This window comes from Genypterus blacodes, unplaced genomic scaffold, assembly GCF_046128005.1.
Source record: "Genypterus blacodes isolate CSIRO-AG114 ecotype Tasmania unplaced genomic scaffold, CSIRO-AGI_Gbla_v1 ptg000234l_1, whole genome shotgun sequence".
In the NCBI taxonomy this organism is placed as follows: Eukaryota; Metazoa; Chordata; class Actinopteri; order Ophidiiformes; family Ophidiidae; genus Genypterus; species Genypterus blacodes.
Genome location: NW_027467032.1, coordinates 320,033 through 347,719, shown reverse-complemented (window position 1 = coordinate 347,719; position 27,687 = coordinate 320,033). Strand labels below are relative to the sequence as shown.

General features: G+C 48.2%; 1 protein-coding gene across 1 annotated transcript; it reads left to right on the top strand.

Moving 5' to 3' along the window:
• Positions 1 to 570: 570 nt before the first annotated feature.
• lrrc4ba (leucine rich repeat containing 4Ba) lies at positions 571 to 26,674 on the top strand. Its single transcript, XM_076170932.1, has 3 exons — positions 571 to 649; positions 18,636 to 19,168; positions 22,609 to 26,674. The coding sequence occupies exons 2-3, from the start codon at positions 18,923 to 18,925 to the stop codon at positions 24,562 to 24,564; spliced, it is 2,202 nt and encodes a 733-aa protein (XP_076027047.1). The 5' UTR covers positions 571 to 649; positions 18,636 to 18,922; the 3' UTR covers positions 24,565 to 26,674.
• The last annotated feature ends 1,013 nt before the right edge of the window (positions 26,675 to 27,687 follow it).

Here is a 27,687-nt window from a genome sequence, read left to right as displayed (position 1 = left end):
TGTGTGTGGGGGGGGGGGGGGTAGAAAATATGTAGCAAGTAAGTAGTTTAGAGACTATGATAATAACAACAAGGATCTACAATGAAATCAAATAATGTCTTATAAAGTATATAATATAGTAAAAATCAATCAAATCTAAGAAAGAAAAATCGAAATAAATAAACAAAAAGACAAATAACGTTTACACGTTGATAGAATGCACAATCATAATCTCACTATATTGTTTTTATTATTCAAAAAGATTTATCAGTCGTTGCCAGTGAACTCTTCATCATCTCTTCATCCTCGGTCAGCTACTCCATCCACCTGAAGATTCCTGAAACAATCCTGATTACCGGCGGTAGCAGCGCAGCACTTTGAATCAATTTGCGCGTGTGTGTGTGTGTGTGCGTTAGAGTGAGGGAGCGTGTGTGCCTAGAGAGAGAGAGAGAGAGAGAGAGAGAGAGCAGCGAGGGAGACAGAGGAGAGAGAAGGAGAGGGTGAGAGAGAGAGAGAGAGGGAGAGAGAGAGGAGGCAGCAGCAGCAGCGTCGGCGGCTCTGCAGTGTCAGACTCTCTGTTATTGGTGCTCAGTCCTCGGGAGTAGCGGGATTCGGCGCGCGCTCAGCGGATGCGTTTCTGGACTTAAACCCGCCGCATCGTCGCACACAGGTGAGCCGCAGTTTCTGCTTCTTCTCGGTGCCGTGTGTGTGTGTGTGTGTGTGAGTGCGTGAGCATGTGTGTCTGTGTGTTGCGTGCTTGTGTGTCTGTGTTGGTGCGGATATTTTTTTTCCGTTTACTCACAACACACACACACACTCACACACACAAAAAGACAACAACTAATGCGCTGAAATTGCAATCCGCACCCGCGAGCCGCTGCGCTGCGTGGCTGCGCGCGCGGTGTGTCTGTCGGCGCGCGGGGCCTGGTCGCCGCGCGCCTCTGTGGGTGGCTGTTATCCAGGAATGACATGTATGACGAGACGCACGCGGGTAGAGCGAGAAAACGTGGAATTCTGTGTATCTATAGAAACATCCTTTAATGAAACTTTTCTCCCTGCGTTTTTCGACGTTGATTCTTCGCGTTCCCTCGTGTTGTTTTCGCGCATTTATCACACAGGTGCAAGTTAGTTTAACCTTGCCAGCGCGCGGCGGCGTCCACTGGAACACACGCTGTTGATCCGGTTTCACGTCTGATTCGGACAGACGCGGTATTCGCCCAAAAATATACAATAAACCCTCTTAAATCCGCGGAGTTGGCGGTGTTAATTCCCGCCTTTGCGCTCCGTTCCCCCGCGCTGGCCCCGGCTGATGACCCCAGATTTGGAAGGAAAATGCGCAGGCACCTTGCGGTTTGTGCGCGGTGGGTTTAAGCTCCGATCCAGAGCGCCCGGGGCCCCCTCTGGATCGGAGAACAAGGAGCAGATAGATTAGAGCTGATGAATGAAGATCTCCTGCCTCCTCCTGCAACACAATGACACGGTTATGAGAGGACTTAAATTTGCGCCGTTTCGGGAGAAATCCGGACGGCGGGATGGAGATTTGATTTTTGTTGTCGCTGCTGCTGCGGACCCGCCTGGATGATCTCCCGAGTTTATATGATGGAGGGAATAAGTAATTAACGGGGTGTTGGAGGGTGAAGTGGGGCACTGGGGCAGGATTAAAAAGGGGGTGGGGGGGTGTACCAAGACCCCCCCAAGCTTAGAGCCTGCATTAGCCAAGTTTGTGTGCAGCTCCTTGTGTGTAATAGAGTCTTAAATGAGATTTCATCATTTCATATTGAGTCAGTGTAACAGAGCTTTGAGGCTTCAGGTTGTTGGCGTCTTTCTTGTCTTCTTGATTGAGCCGTTTCACCTCTTGGCTTTTATGTCTTGGGATTTTTACCCATTTACCTGCCTTTATAGATTTAACGGTTCCTCCTGTAGCTGTAAAGTTCTGCTCCATCTTACACCTAAACCGGCAAGTGTGAGACCGCAACACGCACACATAGTATTTATGAGCCCACGCTCCACGCCATCTTCTCTCCATTAGGTCAAAATAGGCCTACAGACATAAAAGTTTAGAGGATGGTAAGTTTTTATGCACCCTGTGAAAGTACTGTATGTATTTTATCTTCTCATATTGATGGTGAGGGGGTTCTTCCTCCTCCTGCTCATCTTCCTCCTCCTCCTTCAGTCAACGTGAGGCCCTGCTGGCTCCACCAGAGGCCTGTCACATGATATCATATTTAAAGCCGCCGTCCTCCAGCTCAGGGCGCCACTTGGAAATATCAAGACGTCTCATCGGCGGCAAACGCGAGGCCAAAATGTCAGCGGAATTTGCTCATCCTGAACTTTGTCGCTGCCTCCCTCCAGCTCCCATCAGGCTGAAATGAATGCAAAGTGAGGCCGGCTGCCATTTAGGAGAACGCAGCCGTCTGAGGGGAAGGCAAGAGAGAGAGAGAGAGAGAGGGGTTTATTCAGCATCTGGGGGTGTAAATTCCCTACAAGCCTGCTGCCGTGTTTGACGGGAAGGAAGGAGCGAGCATATGCAGGGACAAGCTGCACCGAATTAGCCGAGGAGCCTGGAGGAGGACGAGGGAGGGAGGGAGGTGAAGGCACAGCTCGGGTCAGATTCTGCTCTCAAATCCTGAAGGTGCAGAGTCACGACACCTCTTGACCTGATGTGCATGTTATTAAAATTGAACAATGTCACGATTGGCAGGGAAAGGTGAAGGCTGATGAGCTAACGGGATGCAGAGGGAATGTTTTAGTCCGGTCTATTCCCCCTTTAGGCGCGCTGCAACAGGCTCCACGTTTACGTTCACGCCACCCAACCGGGGCTTAGTATTTTTAAAGGACGTTAAAGTGGATTTGATGGATTCTGATGTGTTGCAGCATAGTAAGGTGCAACTTTACTGCATATTGTGTCGATTAACACAGAAGAAGAAGAAAATGTATGATTAGATGAAACCTACTCCCCTCGCCCCCTCCCCTCTCCTCTGCCTGATAACTTGGGCCATCTCACTAATTTTAGCTGTCAACCATTAATTTGAACACATGGGCTCCTCGCGTCCCACAAATCCAAGCGTTGAATCCGTCACAAATTAAGCCCCGGTTGAACGATTCCAGTCATTTGAGGAATCAGGCCAGGCTGCTCTTTAATTTCCCCGGCGCGGCGCTTACGCATGGCCGCCGAGCTCGCTCTAGAACGAGCGTGCTCGCCGGGGTTAACGGGGACACGCTAGGCTACAGCCGCACACCTGGTCTGGAGGGAAGGTGTGACTTTGAGATAATGACGGCGGGCGGATTTGCAGAATGCCACCGTGGATGGCTTCCAAGAGGGATGTGGCGGGAAAAAAGTCACCGCAAATCCTCCCAAAAGCAAACACGTGAGGTGGGAAAGGGCAGGAGAGGAGCTTAGCATACCAATGACCACACAGGAGGGAAGAAAAACCCAAACAAATATCGCCCGCTGTCACGATTTATACATTTTCCATCAAAGCCAAAACGCTTCCAGTCTGTTTGTCCCATTACTGTAACCGAGACAACAAAGGGCCGCATTAATTCTGAGGGACGTCTGTGCTGCTACATTAGGATGCGAGGAGATGGCTGCCCTAAATTTGGTGTCTGTATTTGTGCACGTGTGTGAGAGAAGGAGAGTGTGTGTGTGTGTGCGTGTGTGTGAGAGAGAGAGAGAGATTATAGGTGACACTAAAACTCCTCTAATCAGGGCAAGCTGGTCGCTGATCTCTTCATAGGGCGAGGGCGTCATTGATTGATGCCGGCAGGACTTGCTGATGTGCTCGGGCTGAAGGGTGAAAGAGAGAGAGAGGGAGAATGAGAGAGAGAGGGAGAGAGAGAGAGAGAGAGAGTCGCTGATCAGCTTATGGGAGGCTGAAAGACTGTACGAGCAACCTCTGGACGTCCCCCCCGTCTGTCCCACCTGAGACGCTGAGATGGAGTCACGCGGGTCAGAGCTGGTCGGCCACGTGCGTCCAAACAGGTCTGAGTTGGTGTGTGAGTGTGAGTGTCTGTGAGTGTGTGTGTGAGCTTTTTCCAGCATCAGGCGCTTGGGGCTTGGATGGTAAATGAGCGCGGCAGAAATGTTAAACTGCGCATGATGGCGGGGCGGCTATAATTAGCCATGATTGGTTTGATTGAGTCTCCCGTCCACGCCTGGGTGTTGGCTCGTCGGGGATTGTGATGACTGTCCACGCATTAATTATTGAGTAATAGTTGGAGGAATGGCAATGGTTAATGACACAAAATGAATGCTATAATCCATTGAATTGACATAATTAGGAATAGCCAGATTTCCCCCGAGGCGTTCTTTCTCATCATGACCTAAAGTGGAGAGGGATGCCTGAAAATGGACCGAGAAGTATTCCTCCCTCATCCCATCCCTTCCTTCATGGCTCACAGCGTTGCATTGTGGGAGAGAGCGGTTGCAGCCAAGTATTTGATCACGTGTCAGCGTAGACGGTCCAAAGGGAGCGTGGCTGCTGCTCGTCACCGGAGAGACGCGAGCGACCGGGTCGTCGATTGTAAATGAGCTGGCGAGAGGAGCCGCTCCAGCCCGGCGGGTCTGATCTGGAGTTTGGCAAAGAGAGAAGATCTGATGGTTCTCTGCGGTCAGATGAAGCATCAGTAAATGCGACGGGGTAATGAAGGCGGTCAAGCTGCAGCTGCTCGGCCGCATGCAGGGGGGGCGTCCTGAGGGACTCAGGGTCAGGCTCGGGCTCCACGCGGCGGCTGAGGCCTCGGCTCTGTCTGCCTCGCTAATGCTGCGGATGATGGTGATGTAAATATTTATGATGTCGATGGCAAGAAAACAGATCACACTCGATATTATTATAACCCCGCTGATCAAAGTGTGATGCTTAACAGGTTTATGCTGCTCTCTTTGTTGTTGTTGTTATGCCTTCCTCGTGATTCAGCCCCCGACACAGACAGGTTGGCTCCCACGGCACCCATGGCGCTCATGACGAGGCGCCTGGAGTGCAGCGTGGGCGCACTGTCGCACGAGATGACACACACGCACACACACACACACACAAACACACACACACACACACACACACACACACACACACACACACACACACACACACACACACACACACACACACACACACACAGAGCCTCCTCTGTAGTTTGGTGTTGGAGGTTGTGGGGTGCTGAGGGGCCGGAGGGGGCTGGCAGGAGACGGCGAGCTGTGGCCCCCCGGGAGCCGCAGAGGAGGCAGTGAGTGTCGCTGCTCGCCGCCGGCTGCCATAAATCACAGGTTCCCCCGCACGGTTAGGACGATTACTCTCCACGGCGTCATGTGAACCCCCTACATGCCTTCACTGTTTGTTTTCCAAATCCCAGGGCGCTCGGCGGCGTACGTAGAGTGTCGACTCAGTTGTACTGGATTATTTATATATTTTGCCCCTCTTGCACTTTTCTCTGGTGGCGCTGTTCAGATTGGGTGCCGCAGCAGCGAGGCGATCCAGCTCAGATTTCGCAGTGTGCAGTCGGAACATTGGCTGTTAATTGGGAAAGGGCAGGTGTCGTACTTCCCGGGGCTAAAGCGAGCGAGAAAGATGGAGTCAAAGCTGCCAGAACTGTAGAGAAGCGGCGTTCAGCTTTCTCTCTTGTCTCATAAACGCATCAAACTGTTGAAGCCACGCTGCGTTCTCGTCAGTTGTCAGTTGCAGCTCAGCTCCAACTGTAGAATTCTGGTCAGCACAGGAAGGTTTGGGAAGTTTCTGGTGGGCGAAGATGGCGCTGGAGTCCATTTCACCGCAGCGCCGCAGGGTTTTGGCGGGTTGACGCCCCACCTCAGGAGCCACAGAGCCGGGGGCCACGGACGCCCCGAGCCCCCGCCGGCGTGACATAGACGCGCAAGATGGTGAGCGGTTACTATGGCAGGTTACTATGGCAACCTCGGGTCTCTGCGAGAGCTTCCATTTCGCACAGCGTGGGAGAAAAGGAGTGAGGGAAAGAGAGAGAGAGAGGCAGAGGGGTGGAGAGGAGAACCTGCGGAGAGGAGAAGGGTGGAGGAATCGGCAGAAGAGGTGAGGTGTGGAGATAAATGTGTTCCAGGTGCCGTGGGGGGGCTTGGAACAGGAGGGGGGGTGAGAGGAGAGGAGGTGATGGAGGAGTGTGAATGATGGGGTGAGACGGAGGCGCGAGAGGAGCAGATTGGAGGGCAGGGACGGCGATCATGTGACCTGTTGGAGCAGATCTGTGCTGGAACACCTCCACAAACAACCAGGCAGCTTCTCTGGCTCTTCATCCTCTCCTCTTCATCCTCCCTCCCTCTCTCCATCACGCTTGCGGTTCGGTCGGCGAGGGGCTCGTCTGCGGGAGACGACGCCGTGTCAGTCTCTGAGATTGGTCTCCATGGAGATGTCCATCAGTCAGTCGGTGTCTGTTTTGGTGGGCAAAGGCTTATGGTGTTTGTCAGCGTGAGTGTTTATTTGCACGCGTATTAGTCAGTGTGTCAGTCCCAGGGAGCCAAGCCGGAGTGGACGCAGGCCAGGGGCGTGTTTGCTGATCACACATGCATGTAAACACGCTTTGTTTGGCCCAACATTGAACTGTAAGGTTTGTGTACAGTGAGGTCATTTACAGCGCCGCAGATCCATGTACAGGTGATTAAAGCGTATCAGGGCCCAGCAGCTAAGCTAACGTGTGTGTGTGTGTGTGTGTGTGTGTGTGTGTGTGTGTGTGTGTGTGTGTGTGTGTGTGTGTGTGTGTGTGTGTGTGTGTGTGTGTGTGTGTGTGTGTGTGTGTGTGTGTGTGTGTGTGTGTGTTGGCTTTAACTCTGCATTGTCACATCTGAGTGCACTGGAAATGGTGGAAGAAAGAATCAAACCTGTCACGTGAGTCAAAGTATCAATACCAAAGTAGAAAAGTGTTTGATTTGAAGTAAAAGTCCTACATTCACTTTACTACTTCAAAGTAAACAAGTCTCAGCAGTTTAGGAGATCTTCTTGTTTTCAGATCAGGAGAAGAAGCAAATGAAAGAAAGACAGAAGTTGTTGTTCTTCTCTTATCGCACTTAAGTAGCCACAGCTGATAGTGTTATGTGTTACATGTTCTTTGTACTATGTGGCGTTTGAGTGCGCAGCATCAATCCCCTCAGTAGTGAACAATGCAAGATGCACAACACACAAATGAGTGAACCAACAAACACACACAAGCTCCTGGAGTTCATTAAATATGTATATCTGCACTCTATACATGTGCTCAGATCTGATATTCAGTAAAAACACAAATAGCTCAACAATTTACATAAATGCAAATTAGTGTTTACATCTATGAGTGTTGTTGTTCTGGGAAGCCACATATTTTACTACAAATCACTTTTTTTGTTTTGTTTTTAAAGAATCACACATCCTCTGCTGCCAAACATACATTAGTGTCGTGTAAGTTTCACCCTTTAGTTTTCACTCATTTGAGCACAAAAGGAAAATCAGAAAATGCAGAGAATTGAAACTGATGCGAGCTCCCATAATGCACTTCAGCGAGTGTTTGTGGTTTGATTGGCACGACGCAGTTGACAGCGTGGCTTGTGGTGGTGCGTTGCGTTCCCGTGCTGGTGAAAGGCTCCGAAATCTGAGGTGCCGCTGAGCAGAATCACATCCAGGAAACTGAGACCCGGCAGACACGCAACCAGAACCAAACTCTGACACTTTGTTGCATCAGAGTCGGAGCTTCAGCAGCCGCCGTTGTTAGGCTGACATCAGTGTGAAAGCTGGCTGGGGGAACAATGATTTGAACTCATCAGTGTCCCAAGTGTGATGGAGAAATGACCAACATTGACCAACAGTCTGCTGCTTACCAATAATAACATGAATGTTTCATTGAAATACATATTTGTTTGGATTCAAATTGGTGATTTGTTGTACAAGAAAGAGAGAAAAATGTTGAATTGGGGCGACAAGTGACACAAATGCCTGTAACGTGTAAGAGCGTCCCTAATGCATTGTGTTCTGTTGCCTGAGCAGATGTACCAACATAAAGGATTCCTGCTGAAACCACCAAAAAACCCAAACATTACCTTTGTACCTCCAACTAATCGTGTAATCTGAGAGAAAATGAAGGTAATCAGGTTTGTCCTAATGAGCTAGGCGACTTAAATTATACCCCTGATGACGGTTCTGTTAAGGTCACCCGTAAGTGTAATGGGATACATTTTAGAGTAACCTATCCAACCCCCTGATACTAAGCACTCAAAGACACAATCCTTCGCTCTGAGCGCACGGTGACCTCGTCAGAGAAATGCCAGGCAACACGCGCACGACACATGCAGTCAGCGTTGACGTGACAAAGAGTTTGACCCGAGGACAGACACAGACACAGACACACTCGCGCGCGTCTCCCCAACCACAACAAAGTAGTTACGGAAACGGTCCGAAGCCGATGTTGTCCTGGGAGCCACGAGGAACAGCTGGGAGAGATTTGAGACTCCCCTGCACCTAAATTGCGCCATTTACATTGCCGTGTAAATGGCCGAGAGACGTTTTGATTAACTACCGTGTTTTCCGTGTCGTCCCTCAGTGCGCAGGAAACCCAGAATATCAACACGCTTAACAACTTTACAAATTAATTGTCCGGCGTCCCGTCCAGGCGGCGCCACAGAGCGGACGGTAATAAGTGGATTTCATTTGAAGTCGAAAGCCGGCGTGGTGAATGTGAAGATGTTAACATTAAAAGTCTTTCATCCCAGCATGCAATGACAAGTGGTACGAAGCGGGCGGTGAGGGGTTTGAACATGTGGGGTAGGTAATGTAATGTCTGTTAATGGGAGTGCTTCAGCAGGGCCGTGAACACAGTGACTTTTAATCTGCCGCGCTGAAGGGGAGGAGGTCCCCCGCTCCTGCAGGAGACATTCTGAATAGTTCAGGGCTTCTTCTCTGCATCCTAATGAGATCGACGGGCGGCGGCTCAGACTTTCTGTGTGGGAGGGCGAGGGAGGAGACAGAGACGGTGAGCCGGGCTGCAGCAAACACTGCAAAAAAAAAATCCCCCCCCAAAAAACCTAAATCAATTACAGGAATACAACAAAGTCTGGCTGCCTGTTTCAGGATGATTCGCTGTTTAGACGCTCACAGATGATTTATTGTGATTTCTCGTAGCAACAGATTTGCTTTGTTCAGGTAAAGAAGACCAGAAACGAACCAAAAGTAGATCACGTCTGTAGAGCCCCCTACTGCCGGAATAGGATTCTCTACAATTTATCTTCTTGTTATATTTCGATTTGCCAAATAATGATCAGGCATATTTTTAGACTTTTTAGATTTCAAAAAGGGTTTGAACACTGTTGTTCTTCTCCCCTTGAAGCAACACATTTCCCTTGATTACAGCCTATTTGCATGTTTGGAGTACAGGAGATGTTTTGTTGTTTACCCTCAGGATGAATGCCGATGATGGGTTTTTTAGTTGTAACATTTGGTCCAAAAAACTCCCGACTGACACACGTTGAATGATTTGTGGCAGCATGAATGGAACGCTGGCATGACGGGGGGAGTTCCATAGCAGACATCCCAGCGTGAGCCCGTAAGAACAGGATTAATAAATTACACGGGAGGAAAACTGGGGAGGAATTTTGCTCTAATTAATAGTTTATCAGTCAATTATACGGTCCATTGACCTCGTTGTACGTACACTTAGGACAACAAAACCACAGCAGTAACTCTGGGTCGAAGCGGGGATCAGGAGGGTTGAATTTCACTGTGAAAACCATCGTTTCCAACACAGATTTACTACAAGTCAAGCATGACATCATGACGACAGCGTCAGGGGGAGGGGAGGGGGGAGTTAGAGTGATAGGTTCTGTCTTCTGCACCGTGTAGCTGATGGCAAAGTCAGGTCGATGTAATCTTCTGAAGTTGGTTTGGCAGAGATGATTTCATTGCACAGAAATATTGACGAGTTTATAATCTGCCTGTAATCCACTGTGATGCACTTTGAAATTCCAATTAAATGCCACTGAGGGCATCTTGTTTCTGTAACTTGACATATTTCCATTTGAAATTGAGTGTTGAAGCAGGCGTGAAAGTGTGTGTGTGTGTGTGTGTATGTGTGTGAATAAGCTTGTGTTTTCCTACTTTCTTCTCAATCTCATGCTGGAAATTGAGTCTCAGGATGAACTGTAATCTACGGAAATGTTCTCTTGTGGAGAGAAGTGAAAGTGTGTGTAGTTATCCCCGTTATCCGACACACACTCTCCCTCTCTGAACAGCTCTAAACACAGTGTATATGAAGCATGCTGAGGTCTTTAGAGTTTGGTGTTCATGCACAGATCAGCTTGCATCTCTGTTTCTGCTTAAACAAATCAGGATGCCTACGGCCGCCGCGCCGCGTTTGTCTGCTTGTCTTTCATCTGCTTGTGTTTCGTTCTTGTCAATAAGCGTCTCCCCCCTGTCAAGCTTTACACACATCGTTCCATCAGCAATAATATGGAAACTTAGCTGAAATCATCATCAACACCCCGCCGCTGTCCCCCACCCTGAGCCCCTTCGCATTAATCAATACTCAGTACAGCTAATGGCAGCGGTTGTCATGCATGGATGGAGAGGACGCGTTGGCGGAGTGGGCGATGTTTCCACGTGTGCTCTGTGGCGGAAAAAAAAAAACGAGCGACACATCGGGGAGGAACAATCGATGTCAAGTACAATGGTTGTGTTTTCACCTGAATCTGGTAACGTGGCGGCGTGACACAGACACACACACACACACACACACAGACACACACAGGCGTTATCGAACCGCAGCATCGATTCACCTGTGCTAACATGTTAACGTCTTGAACCTGCCATGGAATATTTCAATAACCTGTGGGGGGAGGGGGGTGAGTGGGCTCCCAGTGGGCCCCCTGGGATCCGGAACATGAATCAGGTATTACTGAGGCAACACAAAAGATGTTAGTACCCTATTAGTCACACAGTGCTTACAGTGTGTGCCTCAAGTGTGTGTGTTTGTGTGTGTGTGTGTGTGGGCAAGTGACGTCAGAGCTTCCATTCACATCGAGGCCGCGGCTTGACCAGCTTTCTTTCAGCGCCCCCGGGGGTGAGAGGATGAGAGAGGAGACAGAGGGAAGGAAGTGAGGGGGGTGGGGGGGTGGTGGGGGGGTGGGGGGCACTGGGCTTCCTCTCTCCCATACAGCACAATATGAAACAGCCCCCCCCCCCCCTTGCCCCTACCCCTACTGATCCCCATTTAACAACTATTCACAAGTACTTCTGTCTCTAGTATGTATCCCCCCGCCCCCAAACCCCCTTCCGCCATCATTAAAAAAAAAGAGAGAAAACACTGTTCTCCATTTAATCAGAGATTCTGTGATCTGATCCGGAATTTCCCTTTTCATTTTTTTTAAAGCCCCCCCAGGTTTTTCATCTCTGTAAGTCAATTTTGCCTGATGGTTGTGTGTGTGTGTGTGTGCGCGTGTGTGTGTGTGTGTGTGTGTGCGCGTGTGTGTGTGTGTGCGCGTGTGTGTGTGTGTGTGCGCGTGTGTGTGTGTGTGTGTGTGTGTGTGTGTGTGTGTGTGTGTGTGTGTGTGTGTGTGTGTGTGTGTGTGTGTGTGTGTGGTTGAGCTGTAAGTGTGATGGACGACCACAGGACCAGGACGAGCGTGAAGCCCAAAATGAAGCAGATTTGGCTCGAAAAACTGAGAGCCAGTTTGTCCCAGACTGTGGCAGATCGGTGCAGACTGGTTGATTTTGGTGAAATCTGCGGATGACCACTGGGCCACGAGGAAGTCGCTGCGTCAAAAATTGTGTCTGATTACAACATAAATCTATATTTTTACGTACGTCAACGCAGGTTAGTCTTTGCTTATGCAACGGCAGTTTGTATTTGGTGTGATCCTGAACCAGCTGCTGATTTCCCGGTTGCGACTAAGAGGAGCTTGCAAAGTGAAACACAGTGGTGGTTTCATGTTAACCAGCAGCCTCGGAGGGTAATCATATTAGTGCCTGATTTATCATATCTTAAATTTGTCTGCTACTTATGAGCTGTGCCGCGCTGAGATCGCACTTGTGATAGAGCAGCCGAGGCTCTGCTGGGAAGGCCCGGAGAAATTAATGTCTGGGAAAGTGAAAGACCTCATCACAGCCTCCCACTTGATTGTATTGTGGTCTGTCATATTCCCTTTTAATAAGAATCAGTGAGATGAGACTGATTTGGTTTGGTGCTTTGTGTTTAAATGCATTAGAAGGGGCTGGAAATGTGAATAATGACGGAGCTGATCCCGTATTTAGAGGCGGGGCGGAGGTCTGGCCGCTCGGTGAATCCACCTGTTGAGCAACGAGAGCGGCCTTCGCCACAAATGTGCGGATACGTGTCGGCCGTTGCGTGTAAAACGTGGAATCAGCCCCCCACACTGACTGGGAGCTGTTTTAGGGTGCCGCCTCTTCAAGGTCCCCCCCTGTTCTGTTCTGATGTCGTAAACCGCGTCAGTTCCTCAGCTGCCGCGGACGCCCACCACACCGTGAAACGGGTGCACGGCGAAGGACTTCTCCCGTCTGCGCTTGACGCCGAAATGTCCCTCTTGTTTGTCAGTTTTGTGTGTGTATCGGCTGCGTGGTTGTAAATTCTGGCGACTTTAAACCTAAACAGCATCACTGAGCTTCTGAACGTTAGACATCAACGTGTTAGGTCCTTTAGGCTTGGCTCAAAGTTTTGCAATCCTCATCGCCTCCTCTCCTCTATATTACACTATAAATAAAGAAAAATCAAAGAAAGCCTAATATGTTGCCTTTAATGTTTTGGATATTGCCCGATATATTTCAAATTTACTATCTTTATTGATGGAATCTATAGAGTTTGCCTCCTCGCAGTGATTTTAGCAGCCGTGCAAGTTTTGTATCCTGTTTGAATGACATATAACTCATTTAAAATCACTTCAACTAAACGTGCACCTATAAAGCTGCTAACTCCTAATTGCTTTTGAGATAATTACCTTCTCGCACTCAATATACACTCAGCAGCCAGTTTATTGTGTACACCCCGCACAATAAACGCTGCGATCTGATCTGATATGATACGGGCAGGCCTGTAAAGTCAGCCCCATTCAGCAAAACCTTCGCATTTGTGGTGTTGATTCCACTTCCTGTTGCTTTTTGAGAGGAAGTGTGTGTGTTGGAAGGCGTTGTATTGGAAACATTAGTGGGTTGAATGTTCGCAAACACCTCTTAGTTTGTTTGTTGTGTTGAGGATCGAAGGTTGTTATTTAGATTGGTCTTACCTCATAAGCTGGACAGAGAAAACGTCGCCCCCTAGTGGTGCCTAAGAGGCGCCAAGGCCGCGTCACGTAAAGACATCAACTCTTTGCTTTTGGCATTCGCACTGAAGTGGGAGAGACAGAAGGGCTGGAGGGGAACATGGCAGGAGGTGGATCTGGGCTCTGTCTCGCCTCCTCTTCATCACACTTCTGCAAAAGTCTAAAGACATTAAATACCACAAGAATAATTACCGCTGACAGACGACAAATTTGTGCCAAAGTACCAGCCGGCTCCTCGCGACCGTCCTGATGTGTCTGACCAGGTGTGTTACGCGTTGGCGTGAACATGATGAGGACGTGGAGGTCATAAATGAGGCGTTCAGGGGCAGTTTAGCATCTACAGGTTTGCTTTGCCGCGGGTTACCGGACCAAACTGCCTCCTTATTGGTCAATATTCACATATGAAAGGAGGCCAACATAAAGTATCAAACTGTGGCACCTCTTGTCACTGTGATCTGGAAGCCGCAGCGCTCTCTTTTTCTTCTTCTTCTTCTTCTTCTTCTTCTCATTTTTTTTTTTTGGAGTTGCCATCTTGCTGTATGCGAAGTCATTATTGATGCGCCTCCACGCTGATCCGGAGACAGGACACCAGAGAGAAGGAGCGCAGCCCTGTCTGTTCCACCGGCCGTTTGCTTCGACCGCCTGTCAACTCGTCTCTCTGGCGATCTGTCACGTCGCTCTGCCCGCCACTCTCTCTCTCTCTCTCTCTCCCTCTCTCTCTCTCTCTCTCTCTCCTGAAGTTTCTGTTTAACCATCTGCCGCTCAGCTCGTCTGTCAATCGACGCACTCGTAGCTTCTCCTACACGTCTGGCTTTGTTAGCCGACGTTTGGGTTTGCAAGTTCAGAGCCCATATTTGCTCCTGGGCGCTATTAAAAGGTATTGAACAGTTATTGAGGATGACAAGATTTCCAAATATATCACGTTTGTACCTTCAGGCTAAATAACAGGGAGATGTAATATGGAGAGAAGAAAATGTAAAGCAAAATTCACAGCCCGACGGTTCAAACGCGGCCTCTGAGCGTTTCACAGGCCAGAGATTATAGCGTTTACGTCATGTTGTCCTACAGTGTGCCAAAACGTTTTATCAGGCTTTGAAGCGACCCCGGGGAATATTAAAGGGAATATTATGGATGTTGTTGGTGGAGTTTCAAGAGAAAAGAGCCTGTTTGAATGTTTTTATTATGCCGCAGGAAGTATTTGATCGCTGGAAGATCACAACTTACACACAGTTTACTGCTATTAAGGCTGCAGCTAATCCTCATCATCAATTATTGAATTTATAATTTCTCCAATGCAATAACGTCTTCTTGCACGTTCCAGATGCAGGGGAACAATTTGTCCGCTTTAATTTTCTATCAATCGGACTGACACTCGATAAATCTCTGCGGCGTCGCTCCCCCCGGAACACTCTAGGGGGGCCGTGACCTTTGAACTGGTGATCTATGTGAGCCCATGCTGCTCTATTGTAAATCACTCCAGATCACTGCATCATTGCCGCTGTTAAACGCAGACTGCACTGTAATGCAGCGTCATGGATTTTGGAGTGTTGATGTCACTCACTCATGTGTGCTTTGCGGCATTTGGCTAGTAGTGTGTATAGGGTGCTAATGAGGGAGGAGGAGGAGGAGGGGGTGGATGTGGAATTGGTGGGATACAGCTGGACGGAGTGGGAGACTGTGGTGAATAGGTAACCATGGTAACTCTGTTGGCTAAGATTTGAATGCGAGGCGAGAGAAAGAGTGAGAGATAGAGGGAGAGAGGAGGGGAAAAAGGGGGAAAGGAAGCTGCAGTGTGTGTGTTTGTGTGTGTGTGTATGTGAGAGAGAATAAGAGAGGGGGGGGGGGGTTAAAGGTTAATATGCGTCAGTGTACCAGGTTAATCTTTTATCAAACTGCGAGGTCAGCGCAGCGTTTAGCCCTGCCAGACCTGACACTACATTACACCACACCAGGGAGAGGGAGAAAATGGAGGAGCCCAGAGGGAGAGGGGGACGACGACGACTGCACAACAGTTTAGAGGGAGGAAGAGGCAGTTCCGACTTTTAATTTCGTAGGAGGAGATGCAGGGAGGAGGAAGATGTCAAGGGAGAGCAGAGCAGAGCAGAGCGAGGATGAGGAGGGAGAGCAAGGATGAGGAGGGAGAGTTACAGGTAGAGAGACTGTAGTAACATGTGGGCAGTGACAGCAGACACAATCAACCAGCTGCTAACCAGCTGACACCTCCAGCTCCTCCTCCTCCTCATCTTCCTCCTTCTCTTCCTCTTCCTCTTCATTTCCAGCTCCCATCTTAACCTTTCTTCCTCCGGCACCTCTCTGCTGCTCTCTGATGTTGCCTACCTGAAATAGCTCTGGCGGCGCTTAAGTATAAAAAAAGAGGAAGAGGAAGGAGGAGGAGGTGGCTGGAAATTAAAATCAGAGAGTTGATCCAAAAATAACACGCGGGCGCTTTTCTTTCCTGCCGCGCGTTAAAGAGGCGGGACGCGGCGGCAGACGGAGCGGTCGTCCCGCCGCGTCCCGCCGCGTCCCTCCTGTTGAGCGCCGCGCCGCGCTCCGCCGTCCTCGCTGCCTGAGATGCTGCCGCCGATATGATTTATCACGGTGTCCTTGTGTGTGTTTTAATGTCATTGCACTGCTGCGCGCGCATTATTGATCAATCTTGCACACACACCCACCTCTCTCTCTCTCTCTCCCCCTTTCCCTCTCTCTTCCTCCCTCCCTCTCTCCTCCTCCCTCTCCTCCTCTCTCGCTCTCTCCTCCTCTCTCCCTCTCCCTCTCTCCCTCTGCACCCTAGCTGTTTCATATTCATCCGGCTGTATTGTCTTTTGCCTTCATCCCTTCGCAGCTCTCTATGTTTAATACGCGGCTCTGTGTTGTCATTCCACCTCCCTCCATCTCTGTCTGCTTTAAATTCATCTCTCTATTGAGCCCTCCTCCCCCTCCTCCCCTCCTTCTCTCTTTCTCTCTCACTGAGCGAGAGATTATTAATATTAATGCCTCTCTTCTTCTCTCCCTCCCCATTTCCTCTCTTCTACTTTTTTAATCTTTCCTCTACCACTGATCTTTTCTCCACTCTTCCCACTATTTATTCCCCTCCCTGGCTCTTTATCCCCCATCACCCCTTTCACTCAGCCTTCCCTCCATCCATCTCCCTCTCCTCTCCCTCACTCCTTCCCTCTCTCTCTCTCTCTCTCTCCGTCTCTCTGGCCTTCTCTCTGCAGCTGTTCAGTATTCATCTATTACTGTAGTGTTGATAATTCCCTTCTCTGCCTGCAGCCATACAGTCATCTATCAGATTAATAATCCTCCTCTCCTTCTCATCCCCCCCTCATCTTCTTTCTTACTGTGCCAAGAGAGAATGCTCGGTGTGTCAAATGAGTTTGCGTGTCAAAGTCCAATCATTACAACCATCATCATTAATAACCGTACACAGATTGCAAGATGCCCTTAGTTAAGGTCATTCAGGTCTAAGTGACCCGTTCTCTGCTTGTCCAGACCTAAACCGATCACCTAGTGTTCATGTTGACTGCACTACTCACCATCATTCTCCAACCGTCGAGGTCAAGCAATGCTGCTCTATAGTACGGGAACAGAATTTGCATTTCTATCCCGCCGCACTTGCAAACCTTCACTTGCCGGTTTGCAAGTGAAGGTGCTGAAGGAAACGCGATCAAACATCAATGTGTCATTGTCACGTTAATTGGGATAGGTTGGTGTAATTAGTGTTAACAAATGAGACCGTGGTGGAGATGATTGGTAGCATCTTTATCTCACAGAGCTGTTATTATTAATGCTAGAGGTTCTTCAAAGGGAGACCACATGTCGCTTGTTTTATAGAAGATGGTGGACAAGCTGGTGAGGTGGAAGCGCAGTGTGACAGTGGCCTTTGCTCCTGTGTAGCATGTAAGTTTAAGTCTTTCCCGTTTTCCACTGATCCTCCTCTACGTCTCAGAGGGAAATACTGTGCTTTTAACTCCCCTTCATTCATCTGATGCCTCTAATTAAAAGTTACTGCAGTTTAATTAAAGCGCGAGGCGTTGAATTCAACACAAGATAAACTCATAAAATGCTGCTGTTTTTGGATAAAAATGCATCAGAACATTGTTTTTTGCTTTTAAAGAAGCATGAAAAGCTCAAACTTTGAAAGGATGCTGCAGGCCTGATGGAGCTGGCCAATCGCAACAGAGGAGGGGGTTTGGGATGAAGTTAGTTTTCCCTCAGGGTGCCCAGTGGTGCTTCAGGAAGGCATTACAATGAGAACATGAATATTTGTATGTGTCCCCTGGAGGCAAAATGGTACATCAAGTATATTTACTCCTCCCACCACTTTCCACTGCAAGAACCCTGCAAAACAGCTTGTTATGTATGAAAAAAATCATCTTGCAAAAGCGTTCATTTTTCCTTCTACAACATAAATAAAAGCTGCAATATATCCGCTGTGGCCTTTGACATTAAACTCTTTATATTATTAGCATACGTGGTTCCTCTTTGCTCAAACGCCTGTTGGTTTGTGTGGATTAAGTTGTTGCACAAAATATGCGAGCGCCATAAATCTGTGCTTTGCATGCAAATGTGCAGCTGAACCTCAGGGTCTGCAGAGGGACGCGCTGCTTATTCTAGTGTGGTGTTTGTTTGTAATGATGCCTATTTGTTCACAACAATCACGTTAATATCTCAGAGTTAATGTGTTTGTGATTAAACGTGGCACCTTAAAGCCAGAGCTGCCTCCTTTGCTGTCCTACTTACCTTTGTGTATTTCAGTATTTCCGTACCTGCTGCTTGACGCTTTAATGAAAGAAATCAGCTTCCACCTGCCCCCGGGTGTAAGGATTTGATTTCTGACAAAATGACTGTTCAGGGATTATGTAGGATTTGATCGGAGCGGTGACAGTGAAATTCTAATGTTGACAGTCGCTCCCATGATGAGATGTGTACCTGTTATTGTGGAGGGAAATGTACTATATCCATATCATTATTATTATTATTATGTAAGTGAACATTATGTCTTTGGCATTCACTGATTGTCTTACAAGAATCCTTATTAGAGAGGAAGCAACTTTATGTCTTGGCAGGTCACTGTGACGTGGTTACTACGGTAGCAAGGAGTTACAGTAGAACAATAGTAAGGCGGTGTTTACAAGAAAGGCATCCACCCTGGGACACTCTGATATAAAATACATGTTTGCTCTCAGAATAACTCAGTGCATGTATTCACTGAGACTTGTGATACATCTCTCCTGTATGACTGAATACATGAAGAAGACTTCTCAACCGTCTCCGTAAATTGATAATTGAATGATACTATATTATTTGTCCTGGTTATTCTGTGTTGGGGGAAATATGAAGCACAGTGTGGATTCTGTCTCTAATATCTGCTCTCTCTCTCTCTCTCTTTGTTCTTCCACAGTAACTCCTGGGTTCTCGCTTCACAAAAAGCCTTGCTCAAATCCCGAGACAACGCGAGAAAAAAGGGAGTAACATCTGTTTATCTGCATATTTCTATGTTCAAAAAGCAAAAGGGAGCAACGCAGAGATCGACAGAGGACAGAAACCATCAGAGAGGATGCAGAATTAAAGAGAACAAATTGCCGCTGGAGGACCAAAGGGAAACCAAACCTTTTCTTGCGAACCACCAGCGTGGATCCAACTCACCTGTACCTCCGCATCACAGAGCAGGGTCATGTCCCAGTTGCCATGCGCATCGCCACGCTGACCTGCCTTTCCGGCCCCTCCCCCTTCCTCTTTCTATTGGCCCAGCTGCTACTGCGGCTCCTCCTCCCTGGGCCGGAGTTGGTCGGAGCCGCCTCCCCCTGCCCCTCCCTCTGCACCTGCTCCAACCAAGCCAGCCGAGTCATCTGCACCAGGCAGAACCTGGAGGCGGTGCCCGAGAGCATATCAGTCAACACGCGATACCTCAACCTGCAGGAGAACTCCATACAGGTGAGGCCTCGCTCAAAACACGTACGACTCAATACATATACACATGTCGCAGACAGATAGAGATGTCTTGAGATATAGCAGGCAAGGACAAACAAAACAATACTTGTATTAACTGATCACTACTGGATTTTTGAGACACTCAAACATGAAGAAATGGCTATAATATTTATATTTGTTGTGGGAAAAAGCAGTTTTAATGCAGATGTTGAAAAAATGTTTTTAAACTTAAAATGTTCCACAAAGTTCAGCCAGAATTTCTTTAAAACTTTTAGAATGATCTTGCTGACACACACACACACACACACACACACACACACACACACAGAGAGAGAGAGAGGAAACAAACTCTCTCAAACTTTGTGATGAAAGGGTCAGTTTATTAAAAGCTGAGCAATTAAAGGTGACGTAATGCTACATTTGCAATCGCAGTCATTTTATTCATTTTATCACAAATGGTGACTATAAATACTTTTTCAATACCAAAATACTAAAACAGAAAATAGCACTGGTATCAACATACAATCTGTACAGCACATGCTTATATACGGTGATCGTGTGTAAAGACAATCTAAGCTGCTTTGTTATACTAAATTCATTGTTATATTCTATTTAACAGATAAAACAACTTTCTCACATAATGATGAAGAACCGGAGGTCATCATTTACTCATTTACTCTCGTTTATTTACCACCATCACTGCATAGATCACACTTTGTGTCTCCTTTGACCGAGCGCAAATTTGCATTGCTTTTCAACACTTGGCACATCTTAATATGAGTATTGATTTGGTTTATAAGAAATGGAGTTGTTGACATCGTTACTGATGTGCTGGAAATGGCACATTGCTGTGAAGCACTGCATCAGGGTGCACACACACACACACACACACACACAATGCTTATGCCCGTGTTGTGTTCTGGTGCATTTCAAAGAGGATTAGCGTGGTGATGGAGGGGTTTCATTTAGAAAGTTTAGCTTGTGTAACAGATAAAAGTTATGAGGTAATAATGATAGAAAAGGTGTTTAAGCTTCTGCTGAATTGGAGGAATATTTTATGAATCGAAAGCAAACCATATTCCCATGACGGTGCTGCCTTTTGTATGCATTACCAATTTGTCTACTGTCCCAAGACAGCGCTTGTGGCTTTACAGCTGCGAGGGAAGATCGTTTAACCGCAAACCGTCGATACAAAGCGCATGAATCTTTACATTTATAAACACAGCGGGCTGATTTTATTCTTTGCAACAGCATTTAAAGTAATTGTATCCCATCTCAACTTGCTGACAGCGCTTTGTTCTTTTTTTTGTGATTTCAAATTCATCTTCCCCGCATCTTCCGTCTCCTCTCATGAAAAGCAACGAGTTTCCCCAGGTTGTTAAAATTGTCCAGTGAATCTCTTATTGTGTCAAACTGCTCGCCGCGTTTAACAGAGTCATTTGACATCCGCCGATCCTCGGAGAAAACATCTTATTAAAGCTTATGTGATCTTAGCAGAGCAAATACACGGGGCATCAATCCCCACGGTTTGGTGTGTGTGGGGGCTTTTAAAGAGGGAGAAGAAGAAAAAAGAGAAGAAATAATGTCGCTTTTCATTGCTTTTTCGTTTTTAGCCTTCAAATTACGATTCGGTTTGTTGTATCCTGCAGCCCCACTTGAAATGATTAAAAATCTAAAAATGTTTTAACACCTGAAGGCATCCTAGATTCTCTGGCTTATTTTTTCCTTCACTGAGTACCCTGAGAGTAAAGCCTTGACAGCTCCCACCCCCTCTTTACATCCCCCCCTTTGCCATCACCCCCCCTGCTCCTGCTCTACATACAGAGGAGGCAATGGCCTGACTCCAGGAGCCTCTGTGTGTGTGCGTGTGTGTGTGTTTGTGTGTGTGTGTGTGTGTGTGTGTGTATGTGTGTGTGCGCATGTGTCTTTTTGGCCACATATCTCAAACAGTCAGAGATTTAAGGGGCTTTTAGTCGCGCTCACTTGCCGCGTGTCTTCTCTCCAAATGAGCTCCAGTTGGACGGCTCTAATGACGGCGCGTGCTGTCCAGGGCCTGTGGCACTCGTGTTCTTCAGCTTCGTGTCCTCTTTGCGGAAAAATGATTTTCTCTGGTTCTTTATTCATGGCATGAAAACAGCAGCACAGCTTGAATGTTTAGACACTTTTATTACTGTGTTCATTTGGTCTGTGAGTTTTTGTCTCGAGTAGTGATCTGTGGTCATGCTTGATTTGACTTGTCCAGCGCTGATAATCGGCTAATTATCAAGGGACCGTAAAGTGTCAGGAGAGAGTCCACAGAGTTTAAGCGGTGACAAAGTGCAAAGAGCATTTCAGTGTTGTAGACGTGTGAGGTTTATTTCAGGACCCTGACAGGAAGGGGGATGTGAGGACAGGATGGGGTTAGAATCAGGGGTTGGTTTATTGTAAACGTCTTCACTCAGTTCCTGTCAGGTCCGGTAGTGCTGATGCCACGGGCCTTGACTCCATGTGTCACCGTGTTTTAGACTTGAGCGTATCTAAGCGGCCTTCCTATCAGGTCTGATCTCTGCAGGAGAAACGTCTTTTTTCAGGTGAGAAGGTGAGTGGCCCTCTGGGGAGCAAACTGGAGGAAAAGCTGCTTGTTAATTCGTGGAGCACCGAGCTCCTGCTAGAGCTGATATCCTTTCTCTGCTTAGGTTTGCATTTCTGATCAGGTGTAAAGACCCTGGTGTATGTGCTAGGGTTCCATTTGGGTCGTGTGTCCTTCTGAAAATGAATCTCAGCTTGTTAGATTCTGGTACAAATCAGGTACAAACTTGTGTGACCTGTGGAGATCTGTGACCTAAAATAGAACCTAGAGCTTCACCGGATAGTCTCATTGTGATTGTTGAGTTCAAATTTCATATGACCCACTGGTACTGTGTGTCTGTATATCTGGTTGTGGTTCTTATTTTGTCTTGGCCCTGGAGGTGAAACTAAATCTGATCCGTGCAGCTTCTGTAACTAACTAAAGATCTCGGTTAACAGAGCAGGATCAACATGAGGGAATTAGGGGATTACAGCCACTGTGTTTATACCTCTGAGTGTATCAGTGCAGCTGTGGTCAGCAGACAGTGGAGCCACGTGCTCCCCTGCACACTGTAGACAGTATGTGGTATACGTTCAGTCATAATTAGGCCCTTTCATCTTTAACTGACAATGTTTGGATATTTTTAGAGCCTAATTAAAAGATATTTATAGCTTAAATTATTTTCTATCATCTTTTTACATTTTTCAGGGAGCAAGTAAGGAAGCAGGCAAACAAGGAACAATAAGTCATATAGACCAGGTTATGAAATAATCCCAGAGATGATTCAAATCATTCCATCCAAACATATTCCCTCTCACTAAAATCCCCTCACCTCTGTTTGAATGCTGATTCTTTCACGTGTTAGACTCTCATTCTGCCTCTGTCTGTCCTCCAGGTTATCAAATCGGACACTTTTAAGCATTTGAGGCACCTTGAGATCCTCCAGCTCTCCAAAAACCAGATCCGTCAGATTGAAGTGGGAGCGTTCAATGGCCTCCCCAACCTCAACACACTGGAGCTCTTCGACAACCGCCTCACCCTGGTGCCATCACATGCCTTTGAGTACCTCAGCAAGCTGCGGGAGCTGTGGCTGCGCAACAACCCCATTGAGACGCTGCCGGGCTACGCCTTCCACCGCGTGCCATCGCTGCGTCGACTGGACCTGGGCGAGCTCAAGAAGTTGGATTTCATCTCTGACGCAGCCTTTGTGGGCCTCGTCAATCTGCGGTACCTGAACCTGGGCATGTGTGGACTGAAGGACATTCCTAAACTTACAGCCCTCGTTCGTCTGGAGGAGCTGGAGCTGTCGGGGAACCGGCTTGAGATCATCCGGCCGGGCTCTTTCCAGGGCCTGGTGTCTCTCCGTAGGCTGTGGCTCATGCATTCGCAGGTGTCTGTTATTGAGCGTAATGCTTTCGATGACCTGAAAAACCTTGAGGAGCTCAACCTGTCGCATAACTCCCTGCACTCGTTGCCCCATGACCTCTTCACGCCGCTTCATCAGCTGGAAAGGGTGCACCTCAACCACAACCCCTGGGTGTGCAACTGTGACGTGCTATGGCTCAGTTGGTGGTTAAAGGAGACGGTGCCAAGTAACACCACCTGCTGCGCCCGCTGCCATGCCCCGCCACCCTTGAAGGGCAAGTACATCGGAGAGTTGGACCAGAGCCATTTCACCTGCTATGCCCCTGTCATTGTGGAGCCACCAACTGACCTCAATGTGACTGAGGGAATGGCGGCCGAGCTTAAGTGTCGCACGGGCACCTCCATGACATCTGTCAACTGGATCACCCCTAATGGCACCCTGATGACCCATGGCTCTTACCGTGTACGGATATCTGTCCTGCATGACGGCACGCTCAACTTCACAAATGTCACCCTGCGTGACACGGGCCAGTACACCTGCATGGTCACCAATGCTGCTGGCAACACCACTGCAACAGCTGTCCTCAATGTCACCGCAGCTGATGCCAGCGTGAACTATACATACTTTACAACTGTAACCGTGGAAACAGTGGAGTCCACAGGAGAGGAGGACTCTGCGTTGATTGCCACCAATGAGACCTTCATCCGTGTGCATCCTGGCCCCACTCCCTCTGGGCACATATGGCCCGACGGGGTTCCCACCACCGCCTCCTCCTTGTCAGCCGGCTGGTCCTCCTCATCTCCTCGGGCTACTCGGCCGACCTTCACTGTGCCCATCACGGAGCCGGGCTACTCGGGCCTGGACGACGTGATGAAGACCACCAAGATCATCATTGGCTGCTTCGTAGCTATTACCTTCATGGCAGCTGTAATGCTTGTGGTGTTCTACAAGCTTAGGAAGCAGCACCAGCTCCACAAACACCACGGCCCCGCCCGCGCCATCGAGATCATCAACGTAGAGGACGAGCTGGGAGCCGGGGCCAGTGGACGAGGGAGCGGCATCTCAGGAGGATCCACTGTGACACAGAGTGGAAGCAGTGGGATAGGAGGGGGTCAGAGCCTGAGGCTGCACCACCCAGAGATGGTCAACCTGCCTAACCTTGCCCGGTCTGAGCACCTCAACCACTACTACAAACCCCATCACTTCAACAACAACATGATGAGCCTGGGCCTGGGCGGCATGGGCCTCAACAACAACAACAACCCATCATCTTGCTCTCAAAACACGGGCATCTCCTGCTCCCAGGTTCCATCCTCCACCGGCGGAGGAATGACAGCAGGCGGCACCCTGCCCCTGCCCTCCCCGGTGCCCCTGCCTCAGTTGGGCATCCACAGTTCTCTGAAAGGTCTTATGGGGAAAGGCCAGAATGAGCCACTGCTATTCAAGAGTGGCTCCAAGGAAAATGTGCAAGAGACTCAAATCTGAGAGTGAAAGAAAGTAAGAGATAAGAAGTGGGTGCTAGAGAAGACAGTGAGACAGGAAACCTATGAGACAGAGGACAGGAGACTGATTGTAGCCGATTGTTCTCGTGGACAAATTCCAGAAAACATGACATTTCTCATAGCCACTGCTTTGTGTTGTCACATGTGTTGAGAGAAAGCAGCAGATAGGGAGGAAGCCTGAAGTAGACAGCAGAGGATCTGAACAGCACCAGTAGCATCTGCACATTCACCTCAACTCAATCAGACACAGACATACACAGAAATGATTTAGACCACAAACATCACAACGCCTCGAGAATGTCCTGTCAAAGCTTTTACCGTCTTTGCCAAAGTACAAACTCAAGCCCGCTCGTTTCTATCAGTATCTGCAATCGGAGTGGCAGGCGATGAATAATGCACATGGGCAATGAACTTCTCTCGGCTGATATAGATGACTTCATATATTACCAGACACGTTCAGAGCAGCCATGTATATATTTGGAGGGAGGGATAATATTGGCATTGAACGTGTTGTTGGATTAGTGTTTGGCACAGCCATTGAATAACAAACAATGGTTTGGGTCGCAGGCTTCCAGGAAGCATTAAATCACCACAGAGGAAGAGGAAGGAGAGCAGTGCAGTGCAGAGGCTGAGTCCCGGCACAGATGTCTAGGCTAGACGTCTGCAGCCTGAGAGGAGGAGGAGGACGAAGTGTTACGCCCACTTTCTCACTTTGCTCCCACTCATACATTACTGGCTACTGTCTTCTTTGAAGGAGGAAAGACACAGAGTGAGTTGTGACGGAAAAGGACAAAGAGAGATATATAGAGGACTGAAAGTACATATTATATATAAATATATTTTCATTCAAAGAAATAAATTATAAAGAATCTTTATCCAGCTCCTGACTGAGAACCTACAACCTGAAGGATGTATAAAAAAAAAAAAAAAAAAAAAAAGCAAAACAAAGGTTCAGAGTTGTGGTCATGGCCCCTCGGTTACAACTTTCCTCAGCTTGGAACAAGATGGCCGCTCCCGCCGTGCTGCAGGAGGAGGCGCTGGCTGGCTGGCTGGCTCTCTGTCTGGCTCAGGGGGAGGAGGGTTCCGCTACAGCAGAAACCTGGCAAAGTGTTTGAGTGAATTTATTTTGGTCTCGACTTTTTTGTAGCCACACAAAGTGTTCCCTCTCCTGTCGCATTTCCATAAACAGGGTCACGAAGAGGAAGAGGAGGAGGAGAGGGGAGATCTACGCAACACAACTACAGCTCCTCATCCTCTGGTACTGTGGTAGCAATGATAATGAAATGAGTGCTAATAATGATAACACAGGTTTGCTTTATTTGCTTCATTTTCACCATCAAGAATACTTTACTGTATATATTCCAGACGAGCTGCTAGCCTAGCATGCTCTCCAAACCTTCAACAAGTCTAGATTGGTTCACTTAAAATCTATCACCACAATGATATATATTATGATTATTCTGTCAGGTTATCATTATTATCATTCATTTGACTATTATTATACTACTAGTGTAACAAATAGCTGAGAGGTAAACGTCTTTTTTTTCATTTGTATATGACAATGACGTTGTTTTACCTGTTGGACTGGTCAGCAAATGGAGGCGGCCGGAACAGAGTCAGCGTGCCGCGCATTGATCGACACTGGCATCAGGCAGGACAACTCTGGGCCCTCAAAATGGCTTCCTTCGCTCTCCGGCCCTGGCTGACCCGTCTGGTGGCCGCAGCGTCTGGAGCGGTCACAGACAGGACAGGACAGGACAGGACAGGACACGGACCTTTGACGAGGACTTTCTCAGAGGATTATTTCACGACTGTGTCTCAGTGTTTAAGGCGTGTGAGTGGATTTGGTGGCGGCAGGGAGCAAAAAACGGACCACAGGCGCAATGCCAAGCGCTTTGAAGGTAAGAGAAGCTCGCCCAGTGAGAGAGAGAGAGAGAAAGAGAGAGAGAGAGAGAGACATATAGGTGACATGTTACAGTATACAGCAGCGGGTGAATTTTTTTCTAAAGAAAAAGGACAATTAAATGAAAAAATATAGAACGTTATAGATCTCTTTTAAAAAAAACAAAACTATTATGATGAGTGTTTTTCATTTTGGGTTTTTATCTAGTTTGATTACTTTCTGTTTTTTTAATCAAGTGTTTATCTTATTGTAATATTGTTATTGCTATTATAATTAGCTAATTACACTGGTTATAATTATGAGAGATGTTCTGTTAGCAGAGATCACTTTGAAAATTAAAAACCTTGCACATAAACTGGCAGTGGAAGTCTGTGAAACTTGGTGGCTATTTCCTTTCCTTTAGTTCTGCTCACGTTTGCCTGTGCTGTCACTGTTGGGTCCCTTTGGTTCTGCCTGAGATGAGACGCGGGCGGCGCCGGGCTCCTTTTTTGTTTTTTATCTTTCCTTTCTGCACAGGGGGACAGGAAAGGCGCTGCTCTGGTTTACAAGCTCCCTCACGCTCGCTCTGTGCTCTCCTGAATGTCATCGCCATCCCACCCCCCGCCCCCCCCCCCTCGCACTGCGGCTGCGCCGTGTCAACACCTCGTTGCTATGACGACGCACAGACCACATGCGCTAAACGGTCCGCCGCTGCTCGTCAGTCACGTTTCCTTTAAGATGCCATATCGAGACAAACCGGCCAGTGTTCCTTCAACGGTAGCAAATCAACCCGAGCTTTGTCCCCATGTGCTCGCGTAATCCCCCTCGCCTCCCCTCGCCCTCCCTCCCTCCCTCCATCTCCACAGCCTTCAGCATCCTGCAATCAGGTTTCCCTAGCAACTGTTGCCGCTGCGACAGCCCTTATCACAGCGTCTTGATTTGGGTTTCAAATGCAAACTAGACGGGAGCGGGCGGTATAGCGTGTTGCTGGCGTGTTGCTGGCGTGTGCACATACATCCATCCATCTTGAAAGTATTAGCTCCCTCGTCCTGCCACCCATTTGCACCATAATGTCTCCAGCTAATGTGTGTCATTTGTTTACACCAGCAACTCTTTCTTACATGGCTGACTTTCTGTCCTGCGCCTTACATCGCCCCTATACATGTCATTTGCATCGGCCCCCCCATACGCCATCGCTGCACGCATTTCTGCACCCTGCACTTG